The sequence below is a fragment of the Mastomys coucha genome, unplaced genomic scaffold, assembly GCF_008632895.1.
Source record: "Mastomys coucha isolate ucsf_1 unplaced genomic scaffold, UCSF_Mcou_1 pScaffold12, whole genome shotgun sequence".
NCBI classification, from domain to species: Eukaryota; Metazoa; Chordata; class Mammalia; order Rodentia; family Muridae; genus Mastomys; species Mastomys coucha.
In genome coordinates this window covers 62,098,633-62,120,617 of record NW_022196894.1, presented here as the reverse complement: position 1 = coordinate 62,120,617, position 21,985 = coordinate 62,098,633, and the positions used below count along the sequence as shown (strand labels likewise).

Genomic DNA, 21,985 nt, shown 5'->3' with positions numbered 1-21,985 from the left:
AAAAAAAAAAAAAAGGAAGTAGAAACTTATCTTCCCCCTTCTGGGGCCACCCAAGAACAGTAACAATAGTCTCAAATGTTTTGAGAGTATCTTGGACAACCCTGACCAATAGCTCAAAAGAGGGATTCTCATTTCCTGGTATTGGGGCTTTTGTTAGGTGGTCTTTGGCTCTTGGAGGAAGCATTGACAGCCCAGATGAGATTCCGTCTAAATTATGTACACGGATTTATGTACGTTATTATTTTTCTTAGGTAGATAGTTAATAGTATGGTTTTTTCATACCAAAGACCACCTAACAAAATCATACAGTGATTTTTATTTTGTTTGATAGCCTATTTACTGCTGGTAATATAACATACAGTAATTTAAGAATCAAATCTTAAACTATGTACCCTTATATGATTATACTAGTCTTTGATTCCAGCATTATTTTGTGGAGGCAGGAGCATCAGAAGATCAAGGTCATCACTAGCTACATAGGGAGTTTGAGGCTAGCATAGGTTACATGAAACCTTCCCTCAAAAAACAAGAATCAAATGTTATGTTAAGATGGAGAATGCTGAATGAAAGAATTTAGTTATTCGAACTGCTTACTAAGTAGTGCTGTCTTTTGAGGACTGCCTAGTCTGGCCTTAGTGAGAGAAGATGCACTTAACCCTTAGAGACTTAGGCCACAGGGAATAGGGAAGCCTGGTGATGAGTGAGTGTGTGTGTGTGTGTAAGGGTATGCAGTTGGAAATATGAAAAAAAATACCAAAATATTGGAGATGGAACAAGACAAGTCTTTATAAGTTCATGCTATCTTGGCCTGCTTATGGATTTGCAAGCCAGAAGGGTTTACATAGTGAGATGTGGTCATATTGAAAAGTATAAGATTAATTTCAAACATGCAAAATCAATCATTTAAGGACACAGATACGTTTATACAATTATATGAAGAAATTTAGAAAAAAAAAAACACCTTCAGAATCACATCCATAGGATAGATTAAGACATTAAGAATTGCAGGTCAGGTAACCAATGGAGAGTTGCATAAGTCTTACTTAAAATGAGTGCAATGAATTCACAGACTAATCCTGTTATTATTTTCCTTGTGCCAGATACTTAGAATTTTCCAGAATTTCCATATTGTTTCTCTGCTATTTGGTGTGAGAGCTATTTGTTTGTAAAGCCAAATTGAAGCAACTGGGGTTTCTACTACCAGAGAAAAGTGTGAACCAAAACCATTATTTTTAGTTGTATAGATTATAGGAACTGTAGAGATTAGTGTCACCATCATAGACTCAAATGACACAGGACTGGTGGTTGCTATCACATCATTTCCCTTTACCTCTCATATTTATCATATTCAGAAATTAGGAGTGTATTGGAGAATGAGAGTCAAATACTGAATCCTATTGCAACTGCTGTACTGGATATTGCATCCCTATTTGAGCATATTGATGCATCTTTACTATATGCCATTGATCTATTTAGCAAGCCAAAGTCTTTATAATGGTACCTGTCCTTAATGACTGCCTAGAAGCAATTTGCATTCAGCTGATAAGGCCAGCATTATATGTGTATAGTTTAACCTTTATTGTCTATTCATTCTCCATTCTTTGTTGAAGATTTCATAATCATCTCTCTGTTCCTTCAAATATCACTTTGGTACTCTCTATTGATGATGACATTATGATGAGTAGAAAAAGTGAGCACAAGGTAGCAACCACACGGACTGTTTGGGACAGTATATGCAAATCACAAGATGGGAAATAAATGCAACCAACATTTTTTTTAAAAAAAGTAGTACTGTTTTTTAAAAGGAAAGGTTTCTGTGTTATTGGAAATTACTCTAGTAGAAGAGAGAACTGTATATTCATACTAGAAGGAAAATAGAGAGAAATAGAGAAATAAAATAAAATAAAATAAAATAGAGAAAATAGAGAGAAAGATTGTTCCATTAAAGTGGTAGTAAGTTTGTAAGGGTAGCATTTTATTTTTCTAAAATAACAGAAATTCTTCTATAAGTCCATAACTGTATTTTATTTCTGGTAAAGCTCTGTTTTGTTCATAAGGAAAAGTTGGAAACAAGTAAGTCTTAGTCTCAAAAGTCTTGCAGAGTTTAGAGATACTAAATCACCAGTTATACTATTGTGTAATTGCAATTTTGAGACACTTGCAGTGTGTAATGAGAAGGCATAGCAAAGGCTTTAACTAGTTTAGGATGTTAGAGGAAAACTAGTTAACACTTGCTGACTTCTGAAAGAATGATAGGGATAACTTGATGAAGCAGCAGAAGAGCTTTCTATAGTCACATAAAGCTACCTACACAGGAAGGAAGTCAGAATATTCACAGATTTCATTATATTTAGTTTCTGTTTGAAGACTTCTTTTTCATATTTTGTATCATGTATGTAACTTTTATTCAGCTGAAAAAACATATATATGAGCTTTGTGTTTAAGATTCTTTTTTATATGAATGTAATTATAAGTATATATTTCTCTATATAAATATGTATGCTGTTGTATTCTCTGGTAGTAATTTATATATACCCACATTTATAAAGTTCTGAATTTCCTATACTATAGGAAGACAGGCCATCTCTAGGCTGGGCAATTGAATTATGGCTTTTAAAGAGATTTTTTACAGAAATAAAATGATTTCTGAATATTTTTCAAATGTTTAGGAAATGTAAAGTCATGTAAAAAATTTTAAAACAGCAACCACAATATGTCTGTCTTTCCCATATATATGTGTGTGTGTGTATGTGTGTATATACATACACATATATATATACTGCTCATATATTATACAATATATGTAGATGTGTATATATGTATATATTTGAATTAAAGTATACTTCATATTCATTCCTGAGATAAGGAACTGAGGACTGAGAAGCTTGGAGACTTGCAAATTTCATGTAGCTTGTCATGGCCAGTCTTTAACTTTTTTCTTGTAAACTGATTTAACACTACTTCCTTCCTTCCCTCCTTTTTTTCCTTTCTAATTGAAAATATAATCTTTTCTCCTACAATGCTTCTCAACCAATTTCCCCTCCATCTATACCTCTCCTCAGCTTCAGATCCTCCTCTCCCCCACCCCCATTTCCTCTTTAGAAAAGAATAGGTCTCTAAGAGACTAGAGCCAAACAGGACAAAACAAAATACAAGAAGATAAGGCTAAAGCGCTCATTATTGAGGATAAAAAAGGAACCCAATGGAAGGGAAAGAGTCTCTTGAGCAGGCAGATAGAGATATATCTGTTCTCTCTGTTAGGAACCAACAAGCAAGCCATAGCATATACTCAAAGAACCTGTTACTGACCCATGAGGCTGTGCTTGCTATTTCAGTCTCTATGAGTCCATGTGAGTCTTGCTTAGTTGATTTGGTGGACCATGTTCTCCTGGCATCTTCCATTACTTCTAACTCCTACAGTTTTTCCTCCTTTTCTCTGTGTTTCCTGATCTCCAAGAGGAGGGACCAAATGGAGATCTTCATTTTAGACTCTCTTTCTGCGTAATGTCTGGCTGTGGGTCTCTGCATTTGCTCCTATCTGCTGCTAGAGGAAGCTTCCCTGATGACAACTGGACAAGGAACCAATTCATGAGCATAGCAATAATTCCTAACTATAATAGATAAAACACAATGGCCACGTATGAAACTGAGAATAGAGACAAAATACAGATACTAATGTTGCTTTCCCAACCTTTTTCTTACAAAAAGGAAAGAGTGTTCATGAATTTTAGCATATTTTAGCATCAGATCCTCCAAGATTACAGAAATGTGAACTGCTTGCACTAGTAGCATTCATATGTGCAATGGCAAAAAATAAAAAGATTAGCTTTTTATTCAGAACAGCTAGACATTTGGGGCTATACCACAGGTTTACTAGTAGATTGCCAATCGTTTTTAATTATCTTACTTTACTATATTTCAAACTTGATTTTCTACTATATATTTGTGATGCTTTGTATATTTTTGGCCCAGGGAGTAACACTATTAGGAGGTGTGGCCTTGTTGAATAGGTGTGTCATGGTAGGTGTGGGCTTAAGACCCTCACCCTATTTTCCTGGAAGTCAGTCTTCTACTAGCATCCTTCAGATGAAGAGGTAGAATCTCAGCTCTGCCTGTATCATGCCTGCCTAGATGTTGCCCTGTTCCCACCTGCTGGGCTCTCTGCTGGAAGAACCAGGTGAGAGAGAACCCAGTCCAGCCGAGGGGCTGAGCAGGAGGGTGAATGTCGCTGCTCGGATTTCTTTTTTTTTTTTTTTTTTTTTTCCGAGACAGGGTTTCTCTGTGTAGCCCTTGCTATCCTGGTACTCACTCTGTAGACCAGGCTAGCCTCGAACTCAGAAATCCACCTGCCTCTGCCTCCCAAGTGCTGGGATTAAAGGTGTGCGCCACCACCACCCGGCCCTGCTCGGATTTCTTGCTGTCCAGAGAATAACCACCCTGAACTAGGAGTCTGTCAAAGCAAGAACTCATTTTATTATATCAATCTTTTCTTTATAAAGGGCTGAGAGAGGAGGTGGAGTTTTTTGCTGAGGAGAGATGATGCAGCAGGAGGGGAAAGATGACGAAGCGTATGGGGTGACTGATAGAGCCAACAAAGTTACTCTATGTCAGCAGTAGCTAGGCAAAGGCAGGCTTAAGCAGGTCATGCTGAGTCACTCCAGTATGGAAGTGACTGAGACAGTTTACAAAACTCAAGCCAGGCTCGGGTTTGTCCTCAAGGCCCAAACCAGGGCCAAATAGGGCCCAACATCTCCCCCTTTTGTTTTTGTAATGAGCAGGTTACATGGCTCCTGTCTTAGGTTGTCCCCCACCTGGGGATCTTACCCGTTTCTGGATAACATGTGTCACTCTGGCTCAAGGAGCATGCTCCATAACCTGTCTTAGGTCATCTTAGCACATCTGAGATCTTACCCATCATTGGTCAAATAGAGAGCCTGAGAGGGTTGGTCATATTCTGAGGGCCAATCAATCGTATGAGGGCTCTCGGGAATTGAGCCTTTGATAATGAACCTGGACCTGATGAAGCCTGACTGTCTCTATACACTGTTGGATGAATTGTGTATTAAGTAAACATGGCCTCACTGTGAGAGGGAGAAGGAGCAAGAAGGGACCAAGAGGGAAAATAAGTAGGACAGGAAGCCATGGAGGCCAGTCCACAGTGGGTTGTCTTGAAACTCTCTCCTCCTCTTTAAGTCTTCTTGGATTGTCGAATCCCCCCATCAGTCTTTTGCAGGATCTTCATTGTTGTTGACAGGGGGATCTTCATTCTTTTTTCTTGATAAATCTGTGAAGGAAGCAGAAGGAAGGCTCTCAGGGCTGGAAATTTCCCTGGAGTGATTAATATTGCCATCTCCCTGTGGGGGAAAGTATTTTATGTCTCTAGCCGGTATCCAGATTGGTCTTTTCTCATTTTGAACACACAGCCAAACCCTCTTCCGGTTGTCAAGAGCGGGTCTGGCCCTCTCCAAGCTCCAGTCAGTGGGTCTCTCCACCTGACCCAAATGGAGCTGTAGGAAACCAATGAAGACCAATGTTTTTGAAATGGGGACAGATGTGGATCCTCTTTAGAAAAATTTAAAATATTTATGGTAAATAGTGTGGGGGTAGAGACTTCTCCTTTTGTTTTTGTAATAGAGTCTTAAGGACTTGGTTATAGCATTCTACAATAGCTTGTCCCTTGGGATTATATGGAATCCCTATTGAATGGGTAATTTTCCACATCCTTAGAAACCCTAAAAAGGCTTGACTTATAAAGCAGGGGCCATTATCAGTTTTTATCTGATCAGGCAACCCAAGAATAGGAAAGCATTGGAGCATATGACTTATGGAATATTTGGCTTTTTCTCCAGTATGTGCAGAAGCCCAGCAGGCATGAGAAAAGATATCAACAGATACAAAAACATTTAAGCTTTCCAAAAGAAGAATGATGAGCAACATCTATCTGCCATAAATGTTTGGATCGTAGTCCACGGGGATTGTTCCCCAAAACTTGGAGGGGAGGCACCTGGAAGAAAGTTTGGCAGGACTTGCACATGCAGACAATCTTTTTGAGATCTTTGACTGGTATATGGGAGAACCTATAACAGAGGCTCCTCCAGTTAGTATGGGTCAAGAGGTGAAAGCGGGTGGCCTCCAAGACAGTGTGACATTGGAGTCCAGATACCGCACGGTCAGCCAGGCTGTTTCCCTTTTACAAAAAGCCTATGGAGATTTTGGTGATCTCTGAGGTGTTGAAGATAAATGGGATTTTATCTTTGTCTAAGAAGGGTATGTGCTTGTATCATCAAAGAGGATTTGGTATTAGAATCTAGCCTAATATGGGCTTCAGGCAAATTGGGCAATAAGTTAACCACTTATAAAGTATCTGAAGACAAATTAAACATACCAGGGATGGAATCCAATGCCATTACAACAGCAAAGGGCTCCTTAAATTGGACTGACCCCTCTATCTCATACACCTTAGAACTAGTGGGTCCAGGTTCATCATTTTCCCCAAAAGGGGAATAGACAATCACTGAGGATCCCAGGCGGCCACCATCAGTAATGACTGTGGGAGAATTAGGATCATGCTTAGATAAAAAGAGTCTGGGAGGCATCCACTCCAACCTAGAAAATGAGCTCATTCATCTATGTGGACCAAAATGACAGTCTCACCCAGGAAGTACCAATGAGTGCTATCTTAAACATCTTGGTTCAGATTCAAAGATATTTTTTATAAATTTCTGTAGCCCGCGCAGTCGTCTCGCTGGGAAGAAGACACGCGGACACACTAGGTTCCTTCTGCAGCGACGTTTACTGCCCTCTCCCAGAGGGAAAAGAGAGGTCGAGCCCAAAATCCGCACTGCTTATATACACCACAGTGCGGCGTGTCTGCCCACAGCGTGGCGTGTCTGTCCATGATTGGCTGTTCGCTCATTACCCTACGTGACGCCCCAGAATGGGCCGTGACATGGCGTCTTTTCACTCTATGCACATGCGCAAACCTCGACAGCGGAAGTAGGCGCCATCTTGCCATGGCGAATGCCTGTCCAGCTTCACGGCTCCCCACAAATTTCAATGTTCTTACTGTATATACAAATTTTTCTAAATAGAGAAACATGATCACCTAGTTCTAGAAAACAAAGAATTATAATAGTTTCCTGCCAGTGCTCTATATAAATACCAAATTAGTAGGTCTTCATATTGTATTGTGTTAGAATGCTTGATTGTACAAGATGATAAGTGAATTTGAGCTTAGGATTAGATCAGGATTGTCAGCAATTTCTGAAAGGCTCCAAACATACTTTTATCATTTTGTACTATGAATTTATATGAAGGAACATTCTCAACATTGGTGATTATAAAAGCAAAATATCAATCAACTCTGAAAAACGCAGAACATATTCTATGTCATACATCAAATAATATTCAAACAATATGTAAATTTCTATATAACAGTAATATATATGGAAATTTGTTTTAATTTTTAGTCAGGTAAAATTAAATGTATAATGAAGAATTAAGATAAATTTTGTTACAATTATTATCAGTGATTATACCTATTATGCATACCTATATATCCAGAATAATGTAGAAAATTTTCAAATGAAAAGGAACAATAAGAAAAGAAAAAGTTTAAAGAAGTACTACTTGTAAAGAAGTTTGTAGTAGTCCAGACTGACTCTTACTAGTAGAACCTTCTATACCATTTCTGAAAAATCTAGGACCTTTAAGAATTCTACCAAATATCTATCAAGCTTTACTAGTAGAACAACACCTGAATGAAGGAACATCTGTTTACAACATGGTTTGCTGGGTCCAGTCTTGAAACCCACTGCTTAAAGAGAAAGATTTCTTTCAAAGTATACTGCTTGCTATCAATGGACCTGTTCATTCAAGGGCTCTGAAGAAGGTTTACAGTAAGATTAATGTTATTTTAATGCATATATATCTATTTTTCATTAAGTAGTGACTTAAAATTTCATGTCTTATTATTTCACTATTTTATAATGTGATTCTTGTCTTATAAGGTACTGATCTCCTGATGGACCCTGGAAAATTATATTATAATAGCAGTGAAAAAACACTTGTAGTGCATAGGAGGATTCTATAAAAAAGAATATGTATGGAAATTTGAAATAGATTCGAACTGCACGGATAACTTTGAAAGGTTCAAGACTTTAGTAAAGGAATTAACTGAAAATGTAGTAGAAAGATAGAATTATGTACAGAGCCTGGGGATACAAATGAATTGCCATAACCAATTTTAAAATAGGAAGAGTTATATCTTATGAATTAGTATAGTGCTTTTTTAGATGACCCTGGGCAGGTACCTATCGTGTCTGCTTAAGAAGTTAACAGGTGGGGCTGGCGAGATGGCTCAGCGGGTAAGAGCACTGACTACTTTTCCGACGGTCCTGAGTTCGGATCCCAGCAACCACATGGTGGCTTACAACCACCCGTAATGAGATCTGATGCCCTCTTCTGGTGCGTCTGAAGACAGTTACAGTGAATTACGCTGGAATGAGTGGGGTCTGCAAGGCAGTGAGTTCAATTCCCAGCAGCCACACACATGATGGCTCAAGGCCACCTGTACTACAGCTACAGAGTACTCATACACATAAAATAAATAAAATGAATCTTTAAAAAAAAAAAAAAAAGAAGTTAACAGGTAGATTTCTTGAATCCAAAAGTTTGAGGCCAGTCTCAGGGCAACATAGAGGAACTGAGACTCTAATGAGAAAAAGAAAAGTGGTTTTTGAGATAAATCCACTCTTGGAGAAGATTCTATAAAATATTGCTAAGTAGTAAACAAAAGACAAATACATTGTCTAAACTCAGTTGATAAAAAGTTTGAGAGTTTCATTCCAACTTTTACTAATACCATAGATTTTCTCCTCTCTGGTACTAGGGAATTGTTTGTGCTAGGCAAGAACTCGAGCACTGAGCTGCATCCTGAATTCATTTCAGTTTTGTAAAAGTTCTAATTCACATTGTAGCATGTGATGCTGTCTGAAACACGTTCCAAAGAAGTCTCTGAAAAGGAGAACTCAAATGATGTGGCAGCTTCATTGTTGTCTTTTTCTTTTTCATTATTAGGATATATTCATTGTACAAAATAATGGGTTTTTACTATGAGATTTTTATATACAGATATGATAAACTGTGACTGTATCATCCCACCAATCCACTCACTGTTCACCATCCTTCCTACCACTAGTCCCCTTTCCTTTTTCCAGCTCATGTTTGACTTCTGGACCTTAATGCTTTTTACTAAAGAGAGAGAGTTGCTTTTATTAGTCTCTGATCTCCCTAGGTAATCTACCAAAATATATTATACATTGGTGAGTACACAAAGTTTTCCCTTGATGTATGACATGTACATTCTAGGATTTCCAGTAGATGTTTAAAAACCCAGATAGTAAGGAGTTCCACATACAGTTTTTCCTCTACATAGTATATGATGCCAAGCTTGATCTGATATATTCTAATCTCTTGCCTATTTTGCATCATTACTTTTTGTGCTTTATAAGTTGTTTTTGTATTTTCAGACAGTATTTCATGTATACCAGGCTGGTTTCAAACTTGGCATGTGACTGACAATGATGTTGAACTTCTGATCTATTTTTCACTTACCAGGTTCTGGGATTAAAGACATATACCAATATACCTCTTTCTGTGCTGTGCTAGAGATTGAACTCAGGGCTTTGTATATGACAACTGAGCTAAATCTCTAGCCCTTTAGTGAGTTTTTAAAAATCAAGTATTTATAAGTAAAATATTTGATACTAGAGAGGTAGTACAACTTGGTAGTCTTTTAAAATAGAACAAAGCCACAAAGCAATGAAAATTATAATTTTTTTTCTTTTCAGGAGTTTCTTTGAGTTGCTCCTGTTCTTTGGAAGAGATGAGTTTTATGAAGAACCCTTAAAGGATATTCTTGGCTCATTCCAGGTAAAATAGTTCACTATTTTATGTTTTATACACACACAAATCACTTTGATTCTCTCTCTAAATATAGTTTGTTATATTAACTTTTTGCTTAAAAGTTGTTATGGTCACTAGAGTGACTGTTTTAAAGATTCCCCTATATTGGCAGGTAAAGAAAAATCATGAAATCAATTTTAACTGAATTCCCAAGCGGCTTCTATCCTGGATTCTTATGTGGTTGCCTAAAGAACCTAAGCATGTGTGGGAACATAGTGACTTCTCCGTCTACAGTTTCCCCTGGTGAAGGAGCGGTCTTGCCGACACAAGAAGCAAGCTACTTGCCCTATGTTTCTTTTCCTTTGGCTATCTGCTGATTTTCCCATCGCATGAGACCTCTGCAGGTTGTTCTTCTTGTTAAGAAACAAATCTAGACAAAGAAGTGAGATAGCTCAGTTGGTAAAATGCCTGCCCTCAAAAACATTAGGATTTGAGTTTGGCTTCCAATACCCATAAAATCCATTAGGGACTGGATAGATGACTTAGTGGGTAAAGGGCTTGCTGTCCAACTGAATGAATGACTTAAGTTCAATCCTTGGATCCCACTTGTAAAGGGAGAAAGGCAGCTCCTAAGGGGTTATTTTCTGAATGCAACATGTGTACACACATGTACACAAAATAAATTATTGTAGAAAAGGATCCAGACATAGATTTACACTTCTGTAATTGTCATGCTGAGGAGGTAGGAATAGGCAGATGCTCATAGCTCACTAGCTGTCTAGTCTAGCTGAGTTGAGAAGCTCCAGGTTCAGTTAAAAGACTGTCTCAAAAATAAGGTGGAGAGCAATTGAGAAAGATGCCCACTATCAACCTCTGGCTTCTACACTCATAAACACACTTCCTTGTGCACCTGTATACACTTACATACATGTATGTATAAATACAGTGCACAAACTGACAAGATTTCAAGACCTCTTCTATACACTGAAATAGTTTGGTTCTTTTAGTCATTTCTTTAGGAACAACACATAGTACACTGCTCATGCATGTGTTCTCACTGTTATCTTCTCTGGGTTGGAATAAAGCACAGTAATGTTGGAGCACTACAGGGGTTGATCTAGAACCTATTATATATAACATTACTATAACATTAAAGGCTTATAGCTAATCAGGAGTTTGGCTGTATTGAGAAAATTATATTTCACATTCTACTGTGTTCATTCTTAATTCAACAAAATAGATCAAAAAAACCTGTTTTCTAATATCAGTACTTGGTAGGCAGAGGCTTTGTCTTCTTAGTGCTTTCCTCGTCAGCCAGAGCTACAGAGTGAAACCCTGTCTCAAAAATATATAAATAGGAAATATCAGCAAATCAAAGCAAAACTGTTTGTATGAAATTCATAATCTACTTAGATTACATATTCAAGTTTTTAACACTTATTTTCTGTTTCACTTTATGTTTGACAGTCATTGGCAATGTACTTGTCTTAGTTAGGTTTTAATGTTGTAAAGAGATACTGTGACCACAGCTACTCAACGTTTTATTGGGGCCGGCTTACAGTTTCAGAGATTTAATCTGTTATTGGCCTGGTGGGAAACAGGGCGGGTACAGGCAGACATGGGGCTGGAGAAGGAACCAAGAGATCTACCTCTTGATCCTCAGGCTGCAGAAGAGAACCTAGTTCCTCCATCTAGGCCACACCTAAGAGTTCCTGGGACAATTTTCTTTCTTGAATTTCTTTGCTCAGGAGGTGTTCATTGAGTGCCACACTGTTCTCACCACTATGCTCTGTGTAAAACAACAGTAAGTAGAATAGTGACCTCCTGTAATTGTGACAGAAAGGCAACAAGACTTCTAAAGTGAGTGTTTTGGAAAGCAGAGGCTGCCTTAGAGATAAAGCAGATAGGAGCTAGAGAATGCTGCTACAAGGGCACTGGAGAAGGACATGTCAGTGTTAAAGTTGGTGCTCGTTGAGTATGTACTAGAGGTGACAGTTGTGCAATGATAATGGGAACCATCTAAATGAAGACACTGAAAGATTTTTAAAATTTGGTTTTTTTTTAATATATTTTTAAAGTTTTGTATATGGTATATATGGGTGGCTATGTCTGCATGCATATTTTTCCAACTCCTGCTAAAGTTATTATTATTATTAATTTTTTTTTGCTTAAAATGTATGTAAACATTTATGAAGAGACACACCTGTATTTTTTCTTTTGTGAAGAGAAGTAATCAGTTAATGAACATACCACAATATAAGCCATGTGTACATGCACTTTCTGTCTTTAATCCCTTCAGTATCTCTATTTCTGGCTGAAATAGAAAGTCTATCCTCATCACCTCCTTCTCCCTACCATTTTAAAAATCTCTTCTGCCAGGCAGGCATGGTAGCACATGCCTTTAATTTCAGGACTTGGGAGGCAGAGGCAGGTGCATCTCTATGAGTTTGAGCCCATCCTGGTCTACAGAGGTAGTTCCAGGACAACCAGGCCATTAAACAGAGAAACCCTATTTGGGAAAACAAAAACAAAAACAAAACAAAACAAAACAAAGGAATAAATAAAAAAATCTCTTTTTCCATTTTTGCGATTTTGGCTTCTTTCTAGTTTGAACTTATTTGAAGCTTTGTCTGTTTAGTTTTTCCCTGTGTAGTACTGGCTAGCCTAGAATGTACCATGTATCCCAGGCTGACCTTGACTTTGGGGCAATGCAATACCTTTGTGCCAGTCTCCCAAATACTAGGATTAGAGGTATGGATCATTACACACAGCTTCTTTAAGCCTTCTAACTCATAGAAGCTTTAAAACCTTTGGGTTCCATTTTAGCTTTATGTGGGGAATCAGCTTTCATTTTCTTATCTGAGTTACTGCAGTTAGTATTCCCCAGGCTTCTTACCTTTAGGATCTAGCAGATGTCAACATGCATTCCTATTCTGTATACCTCTGTAAAAGCTTATATTTGCAAAGCCTGGAAAGCTTCTGGTTTTTGATTGACTATTGGTAATATAGTTATAATCTAATGTAGTCTTGAATTATTTTTAACATACTGTCCTGTTTCCCTGAGTATCTCACCTCTGTCCATTTTTTGTAGTGTTATATGTAGGTTTACAGTTGTCTTCTTTCTCTTCCACTTTAAAGGGGGCAAACTCTATTGCTAATATCTTAATATTATATTATCTGAGGACCGGGTTAATTTAGATTATGATTTAGGAGTGTAAGGTGTGACCTGGTAGTCTGCTTTCTAAGAAGCTTCTAGATTATATTGATGCTGCTAATCCCTAGATCTGTATTTGATTAAATTTATGCTCCTCTGTTACATGACAAATGTCAGTTTACCCTAGAAAGGGGATAGACTACAGACCAAAGAAATCCAGGTGGGTGAGTTTTGGGGGTTTAATGAATGATGACTCACCAGAGTTGCTTCACTAGAGTTCACTATGCAGTGTTGAGGCAGCTCCAGTGGAGTCTCTGCTTCCTAACAATCGTTTACTTCTAATATAGCCTCCTTCCTTTTGGAGGGCAGAGGGTTAAATCCAGAGGAAAGAGCTCCAGTCATCCAGATATAGTTTCCCATGTGAAACTACAAATAGCCCAGTCTTATAGTTTACTCTACCTCCTGCTAGACATACTACATATTTAATAGTTTCCTCACTTGCTGACAAAATACCCCTGACACTGTAAGACAGGTTGGGACAACCATAGGACTCAAATCTAGTTTTAACTTATTCTGTTCTTTCATGAATTTCTGACTACCTAAAATTGGAGTTTCTCAAATATAAATTGTAAATTTTGTTTAAAATTTCCTGCATAAATTAAGGGGAATCTTTATTTTTTTTATTTTGTGAGTTTCATATGAGCATATTGCTTTCATATCTCCTCCAAGTTCTGTGTTCCCACACTTCCCTTTCAAACTTACTGCCTCACTATCGTCATCATCGTTGTCGTCCGTCATCACTATCATCATTTTTGTACGTAGTAGAAACAAACAGACCTATAGAATCTATTTAGGTTTGCTGAAATGTACATGTATTTTGGGCTAACTGCTTGGTGGTATCATTATTCATGTCTTGTTTAAATCATCACTGTTGAAATATTGTGGTTGTAGTTTCCCTGTTATGCCTAATTGACAGTATCTTACAGCAGAAAGCCCTGTCCTGGGGCTCTTATAGTCTTTCTTTCTTTCTTTTTATTCTTTTTGTTTGTTTGTTTGTTTTTTGAGACAGGGTTTCTCTGTATAGTCCTGGCTGTCCTGGTACTCACTCTGTAGACCAGGCTGGCCTCAAACTCAGAAATCCACCTGCCTCTGCCTCCCAAGTGCTGGGATTAAAGGGTATGCGCTCCCACCACCCGGCTCTTACAGTCTCAATCTCCTTTTTCTATAGTGTTCTCTGAGCATTAGGTGGAGATGAGTTATGTGCTTACCCCACAATCATTTACTTTCTGCATTTTTAACCAGTTGTTGATTTCTGTAATATTTTTTTATTTGCTGCAAAAGATGTTTCTTTGATGAGTTGAGAGTTAACTTATCTGTGTGTAGGAAGATAAGTATTTAAACTGCAGTTAGAAATTACATTGGTTTAGGAAAATGGCAGTCACACATTCTCCTTTAGAATCTTTGACTTCTCCAGTCACAGGATGTTTATAGGACTAGGCATGTATTCCTTTCTATTAAGTGGACCTTATATTCAATTAAGTGTCTGTTGATTTTCCCAAGATAAAAGTGTGACTACTGAACCACTGAGGATATCTGCTAGGCCTGTTGATGTTGAAGGAACCTTCATTTTTTATAGCCAAATATAGCACATAATAATTTTTGTCTTAGCTTTGAGTTCCGGTAGTTTTTCTTTACTGCTACATGATATATGTTTCTGATATGATTCACTTATCTCTTCATCATACAGATTAATACCTACTTAAACAACAAAAATATGTACAATTATGAAAAGTTAATTGTGCATTCTAGATGATGGCCAGTCTTAGTTAGTTTTTACTGCTGTGAACAGATACCATGACCAAGGCAACTCTTATAAGGACTACATTTAATTGGGGCTGTCTTACAGGTTCAGAGGTTCAGTCCAATATCATCAAGGTGGGAGCATGGCAGCATCCAAGCAGGCATGATGCAGGAGGAGCTGAGAGAGGGTTCTACATCTTCATCTGAAGACTACCAGGAGAAGATTGGCTCCCAAATGGTTAGGAGGAAGGCCCAATTGCCCACTTCCACAGTGACACACTTCCTCAAAAAAGGCCACACTTACTCCTAATTAAATACCACTTCCTGAGCCAAGCATATTCAATCTACCACAGGGTCTTAAAGGCAAACTACACCGACAAGAAACTAGATGTGGGGGTTTGTTTGGAAAGGCAGTTAACTACAACAACAAAAAATTTACTATAAAGAAACAACCCCTAAAATTGTTTTAAAATTCATAGTTATACTCATGGCTATGCTGTTATACTTTTCAATTTTCAGAATTAAGGTAAAATGTTGCAAATTAAGAGCCCACGTTGAACAAGCTAGATTTCACAGAGGAGAAAAATCAGGCAGGCAGTGAACTCCTCTATAGTAACAAATGACAGAATTATTAATGACTATGGTTTATTTCAAGGTAAAAAGATTTAGTAAGACATCAACCAAGCTTATAGTATATGAGAAAGGGCAACAGAAACAATCCAAATGCCTGGAAAACCAACTATGTCTTTGATGCATTCTGATCAAACAAATAATTCACATATGTGTTCACTGCAGAATATATATCATAAAAGACTAACCAATATAAGTCATAGAAAATTTAAAAATGTTATTATAGTTAGTGTAAATATTCTATAATCTCAATTATTATGGAAAAATAAAACAAATTGAGAGGGGTATATACAGTGATGAAGAACTTAAAGCTTGGGTTATGTTATTGGATACATGGGGATAAGGAAGAGGAAGAACCAAGTGTTTTGAGGAATCTAGGTTGAAGCAACTTCGGTGTCCTTCCTAGAAGCAGTAATGATTGAGTGAAGAACAGAATGTAGGAAAATGTAACTTCCACTCTAGATGTGCTGCAGTATTAAAGTACAGATGCTTAGATAATATTGATATTTAGAGTTTTATTTTCCTGGGTACTTTTGTTTTCATTTATAATTTAAGGTCACTTTTCTTCACTGGTACATCAAACACTTGTTTCTCCTAAAACCAGAGACTTTCCATTAAAACGTCAAAAAACCTAGACTATGGTCTATAGGCAGTATACTTTGAAAAATTATCCTAATCCTGCTGGTATTCAAAATATTCTTCACCATGGTGATCATGGTGGTTGGAATGGGAAATGTCCCCCATAAACTCACATAGTCCCTAGCTAGTAATACTGTTTTGTTGGTGAGGCTATGGGACCTTTAGAAGGTGCAGTGTTGTTAAAGGAAGTACCTTTCTGGAGAATGTACAGCCTCGCCCTACTTATAGTTTGCTCTATGTGTTTTCCACATGTGGTTGAAGATGTGATCTCTCAGCTTCCTGCTTAGGTTGTTTGCTGCCATGCCTCCCCCACAATTTTGGACCCTTCTTCTGGAACCATAAGCCAAGTAACCTTTCTTTTACAAATTACTTTTGGTCATGGTGTTTTATTACAGCAATAATAACTAATATAGTGGTTCAAAGAATGCAACTCTATCATCTTTATAGAAGGAGGAGCAGTTTTCTTTTTTTCTTTTTTCCCCTCATTTATTTATTCACTTTACATCTTGGCTGTTGCTACCCCCCCACACACATAGTTCTTCCCCCTATGGTCCCTCTCCTTCTCTTCTGAGGGGGTGGAGGCTTCCCTTGGGTGTCTCCCCAACTGTGGCATATCAAGTCTTTGCAGGGCTAGGTGCATTCTTTCTCACTGAGGCCAGACAAGGCAGCCCAGCCAGGTTAACAGATTCCACAGACAGGCAACAGCTTTAAGGACAGCCCCTGCTCCAGTTGCTAGAGGACCCAAATGAAGACCAAGGTTTACATCCACTATTTATGTGTGGGGGTGGGGTGGGATGAAGGGGACTAGCCTGTGTATGTTCTTTAGTTGGTGGTTCAGTATTTGAGTACTCCCAAGGACTCAGGTTAGTTCACTTTTTTGGTTTTCATTTGGAGTTCCTATCCCCTTCGGGCTGCAGTCCTTCACTCAACCCTTTCATAAGAGTCCCTGAGGTCTGTCCAGTGTTTGGGTGTCTGCATGTGTTTCAGAGCACAGATGTGCTAGGCTCCTGTTTGCAAGCATAAGAGAGTTTCATTAATAGTGTCAGGGATTGGTTCTTACCCATGAGATGGGTCTCAACTTGGGCCAGTTGTTAGTTGGCCATTCCCTCAGTCTCTGTTTATTTTTGTTCTTATGTTTCATGTAGATAGGATAGATTTTGGGATGAATATTTTGTGGGTGGATTGCTGTTCTTATTCCATTAATGGGTGTCCTACCTGACTATAGGAGTTGGCCTTTTCTGGTTCCATATCCCCACTGCTATGAGTTACAGGTAGTCACCCCTATAGACTCCTGGAAGCTTTCTTCACCCCAGGTCTCTTGACACATCCTAGAGATTAACCACCAGCCCCAGCCTCAGATCTTCATTCACTCTTCCTGGCCCTTTGACCTTGTCTTCTGTCTTTCCCCACACCTGATTCCGAACAGCTCACCACCTCATTTTCCTGCCCATCCCTCTACGCTCCAGTTCCCTCTCTCTATCTGCCTCTTATGACTATTTTATTTTCCCTTCTAAGTGCGATTCAAGCATCCTTTCTTGGGGCTTGCTTCTTGCTTAGCTTCTTTGGGTCTATGGAGTGTAGTGTGGGTATCCTGTACTTTGTGTCTAATATCCACTTATAAGTGAGTAAAAACCATGCATGTTCTTTGGGTCTGAGTTACCTTATTCAAGGTGATATTTTCTAGTTGCATCATTTTCCTGTAAAATTCATGATGCCCTTGTTTTAAATAGGTAAATAGTATTCAGTTGTGTAAATGAACCACATTTTCTGTATCCATTATTTGGTTGAAGGACATCTGGATTGTTTCCAATTTCTCAATATTATTATAAATAAAGCTATTGTGAATAAAGCTGCTATGAACACAGTGGAGCATGTGTCCTTGTGGTATGATGGAGCATCTTTGGTTATATTCCCAGGAGTGGTATAGCTGGGTCTTTTTTTTTTTTTTTTTTTTTTTTTTATGTGTTAAGTTTTTATTTTATTTTTTTCAATTTGCCTTCTTTATCTTATAAATTAATTTATTTTTTACACTTCATATTCCATTCCCCGTCTCCCCAATTCACCCTTCGACTGCTCCACACCCCATACCTCTACCCCCCTCTCCTCATGGATACCCCCACCCCACCTTACCTATAAACTCCCTGGGGCCTGTAGTCTCTTGAGGGTTAGGTGCATCATCTCTGAATGAACACAGGCCCAGAAATCCTCTACTGTATGTGTGTTGGACCCTTCATATCAGCTGGTGTATGCTATCTGTTTGGTGGTCCAGTGTTTGAGAGATCTCAGGGATCCAGATTAATTGAGACTGCAGACCCACCTACAGAGTCACCCTCCTCCTCAGCTTCTTTTAGCCTTCCCTAATTCAACAACAGGGGTCAGCAGCTTCTGTCCATTGGTTGGGTGCAAATATCTGTATCTGACTCTTTCAGCTGCTTGTTGGGTCTTTCAGAGGGCACTCATGTTAGGTGCCTTTTTGTGAGTGCTTCATAGCCTCAGAAATAGTGTCAGGCCTTGGGACCTCCCCTTGAGATGGAGCCTACTTTGACCCTGTCACTGGACCTTCTTTTCCTCAGGTTCCTCTCCATTCCCTGTAATTCTTTCAGACAGGAACAATTATGGGTCAGAGGTGTGACTGTGGGATGGCAACACTATCCTTCACTTGATGCATTGTCTTCCTGCTGGAGGTGGGCTCTATAAGTTCTCTCTGCCTACTGTCGGGCATTTCATCTAAGGTCCCTTCCTTTGAGTCCTGAGAGTCTCTTACCTCCCAGGTCTCTGGTGCATTCTGGAGGGTCCCCTCAACTTCTATTTCCTGAAGTTGCCTGTTTCCATTCCTTCTGCTGGCTCTCAGGGCTTCAGTCCACTCTCCCCATATCTATTCAATATAGTACTTGAAGGGTTAGCTAGAACAATAACACAGTAAAAAGAGATCAAGGAGATACAAATTGGTAAAGAAGAAATAAAGGTATCACTATTTGCAGATGGTATGATAGTATACATAAGTGATTCCAAAAATTCTACCAGAGAACTCCGGGTGATAAACAACTGGCCAGATATAAAACAAGTGGCCAGATATAAAATTAACTCAAATAAATCAGTAGCCTTCCTTTATACAAAGGATAAACAGGCTGAGAAAGAAATTAGGGAAACAACTTCCTTCACAATAGCCACAAATAATATGGGGTAACTCTAACCAAACAAGTGAAAGACCTGTATGACAATAACATCAAGTCTCTAAAGCAGGAAATTGAAGAAGATCTCAGAAAATGTAGAGAGCCCCCCATACTCATGAATTGGCAGAATTAACATAGTAAAAATGGCCATCCTACCAAAGGCAACCTATAGATTCAATGTAATCCCCATCAAAATCCCAACACAATTCTTCAAGGACATGGTAAGAACAATTCTCAAATTCATCTGGAAAGGCAAAAAACCCAGAATAGCGAAAACAGGTGGGGGAAATCACCATCCCTGACCTCAAGCTTTACTACAGAGCAATAGTGATAAAAAACTTCATGGTATTGGTACAGAAACAGACACGTTGATCAATGGAATAGAATTGAAGACCCAGAAATAAAACCACACACTGTCACTTGATCTTTGACAAAGATGCCAAAAATATACAATGGAAAAAAGAAAGTATCTTCAATAAATGGTGCTGATCTGGCTGTCTATATGTAGAAGAATAAAAATAGACACATATTTGTCGCCTTGTACAAAGCTCAAGGCTAACTGGATCAAGGACTCAACATAAAACCAGATACACTGAATCTAATAGAAGAGAAAGTTGGAAAGAGCCTTGAACTCATTGGCACAGGGGAAATTCCTAAACAGAACTCCAATAGCTCATGCTCTAAGATCAAGAATTGATAAATAGCTGGGTCTTTAGGTAGAGATATTCCCAATTTTCTGAGGAATCGCCAAATTGATTACCAAAGTGGTTGTACCAACTTGCAATCCCACCAGCAATGGAGGAGTGCTCCCCTTTCTCCACATTCTTCCTAGTATCTGCTGTAGCCTGAGATTTTAATCTTAGCCATTCTGATTGATGTAAGGTGGAATCTCAGTGTCATTTTGATTTGCATTTCCCTGATGACTAAAGATGCTGAACATTTCTGTAAGTGCTTCTAGGCCATTTCAGAGTCCTCAGTTGAGAATTCTCTGTTTAGCTCTGTACTCCATTTTCAAATTGGTTTATTTGGTTTGTGTCTAACTTCTTGAGTTCATTATATATTTTAGATATTAGCCCTCTTTCGAATGAAGGGATTAGTGAAGATCTTTTCCAAATCTGTAGGCTGCCATTTGGTCCCTTTGCCTTACAAAAGCTTTTCAGTTTCATGAGGTCCCATTTATCAATTGTTGATCTTAGAGCCTGAGCCACTGATAATCTGTTCAGGGAATTATCTCCTGTACCAGTGAATTCAAGGCTATTTCCCACTTTCTCTTCTATTAGATTTAGTATATCTGGTTCTATGTTGAGGTCTTTGATCCACTTGAACTTGAGTTTTGTGCAGGGTGATAAATATGGATCAATTTGCATTCTTCTACATGTAGACATCCAGTTAGACCAAAACCATTTGTTGAAGACCTTTCTTTTTTTCCATTGTATGGTTTGACTTCTTTGTCAAAAATCAAGTGTCTGTAGGTGTATGGGTTTATTTCAGAATCTTCTATTTGATTCCATTGATCAATTTGTCTATTTCTATACCAAATACCATGCAGTTTTTCTTATTATTACACTGTTGTTCAGCTTATGATCAGGGATGGTGTTACCTCCAGAATTTCTTTTATTTTTGCAAGATTGTTTTAGCTATCTAGGGTTTTTGGTTTTCCATATGAAGTTGAGAATTGTTCTTTCAAGTTTTATAAAATATTGTGTTAGAATTTTTATGGGAATTATATTGAATCTGTAGATTGTATTTGGTAAGGTGGCTATTTTCAATATGTTAATTCTACTGATCCATGAGCATGAGAGATCTTTTAGTCATCAAAATCTTCAATTTCTTTTTTTCATAGATTTGAAGTTCCTGTCGTACAGGTCTTTCACTTGCTTGGTTAGAGTTTCATCAAGGTATTTTATAGTATCTGTGGGGATTGTGAAGGGTGCTGTTTCTCTAATTTCTTTCTCAATCTGTTTATCATTTTTATAAAGGAGGGCTACTGATTTTTTCTTTCTTTCTTTCTTTTTTTAGTTAATTTTGTTTCCAGTATCTTTGTTGAAGGTATTTATTGGCTATTGGAAAATTCTCTGGTAGAATTTTGGGAATAGTTTATATATAGTATCTCAGATCATCTTCCAGTAGTGATTGCTTGACTTCTTCCTTTGCAATTTGTATCTCCTTGATCTCCTTTTGTTGTTTTATTGCTCTAGTTAGAACTTCTAGTATTATAATAGGGAGAATGTGGGCAGCCTGGTCTTAGCCTTCATTTCGGTGAATTGCTTTAAGTTTCTTGTTTAATTGGATGTTGACTATTGGCTTACTGAATATTGCTTTTATTATCTTTAGGTAAGCACTTGTATCCCTGATCTCTCCCAGACTTTTAACATTGAAGGCGTATTATAGTTTCTCAGAGGTTTTATCTGTTTGTTTATATGATAGATTACATTGATTATTATTATTATTTTTTTATATTGAACCAACCCAGCATCCCTTGTATGAAGCTTACTTGATCATGCTGAATGGTGTTTTTGATGTGTTCTTGGATTCAGTTTGAGTATTTTATTGAGTTCTTTTTTTCATCATTGTTCATAAGAGAGATCAATTTGAAGATCTTTTTCTTGGTGGAGATTAAGAAACTTGTCCTGTTGGTGGCAGTTGGCACACGAGGGAATATGACCTCTTTTTTTTTTTTTTT

The 21,985-nt window shown here is 38.0% G+C and overlaps 1 protein-coding gene across 2 annotated transcripts in view; it reads left to right on the top strand.

Moving 5' to 3' along the window:
* Znf654 (zinc finger protein 654) overlaps positions 1-21,985 on the top strand; it is a 72,383-nt gene that overhangs the window by 29,954 nt on the left and 20,444 nt on the right. The window contains exons 3-4 of one of the 2 annotated variants that reach the window (XM_031364211.1): positions 9,852-9,933; positions 14,967-15,098. In XM_031364211.1, coding sequence (XP_031220071.1) covers positions 9,852-9,933; positions 14,967-15,098 — 214 coding nt within the window. The remainder of the gene's footprint in view (positions 1-9,851; positions 9,934-14,966; positions 15,099-21,985) is intronic. The other variant, XM_031364212.1, reaches the window with a different exon arrangement.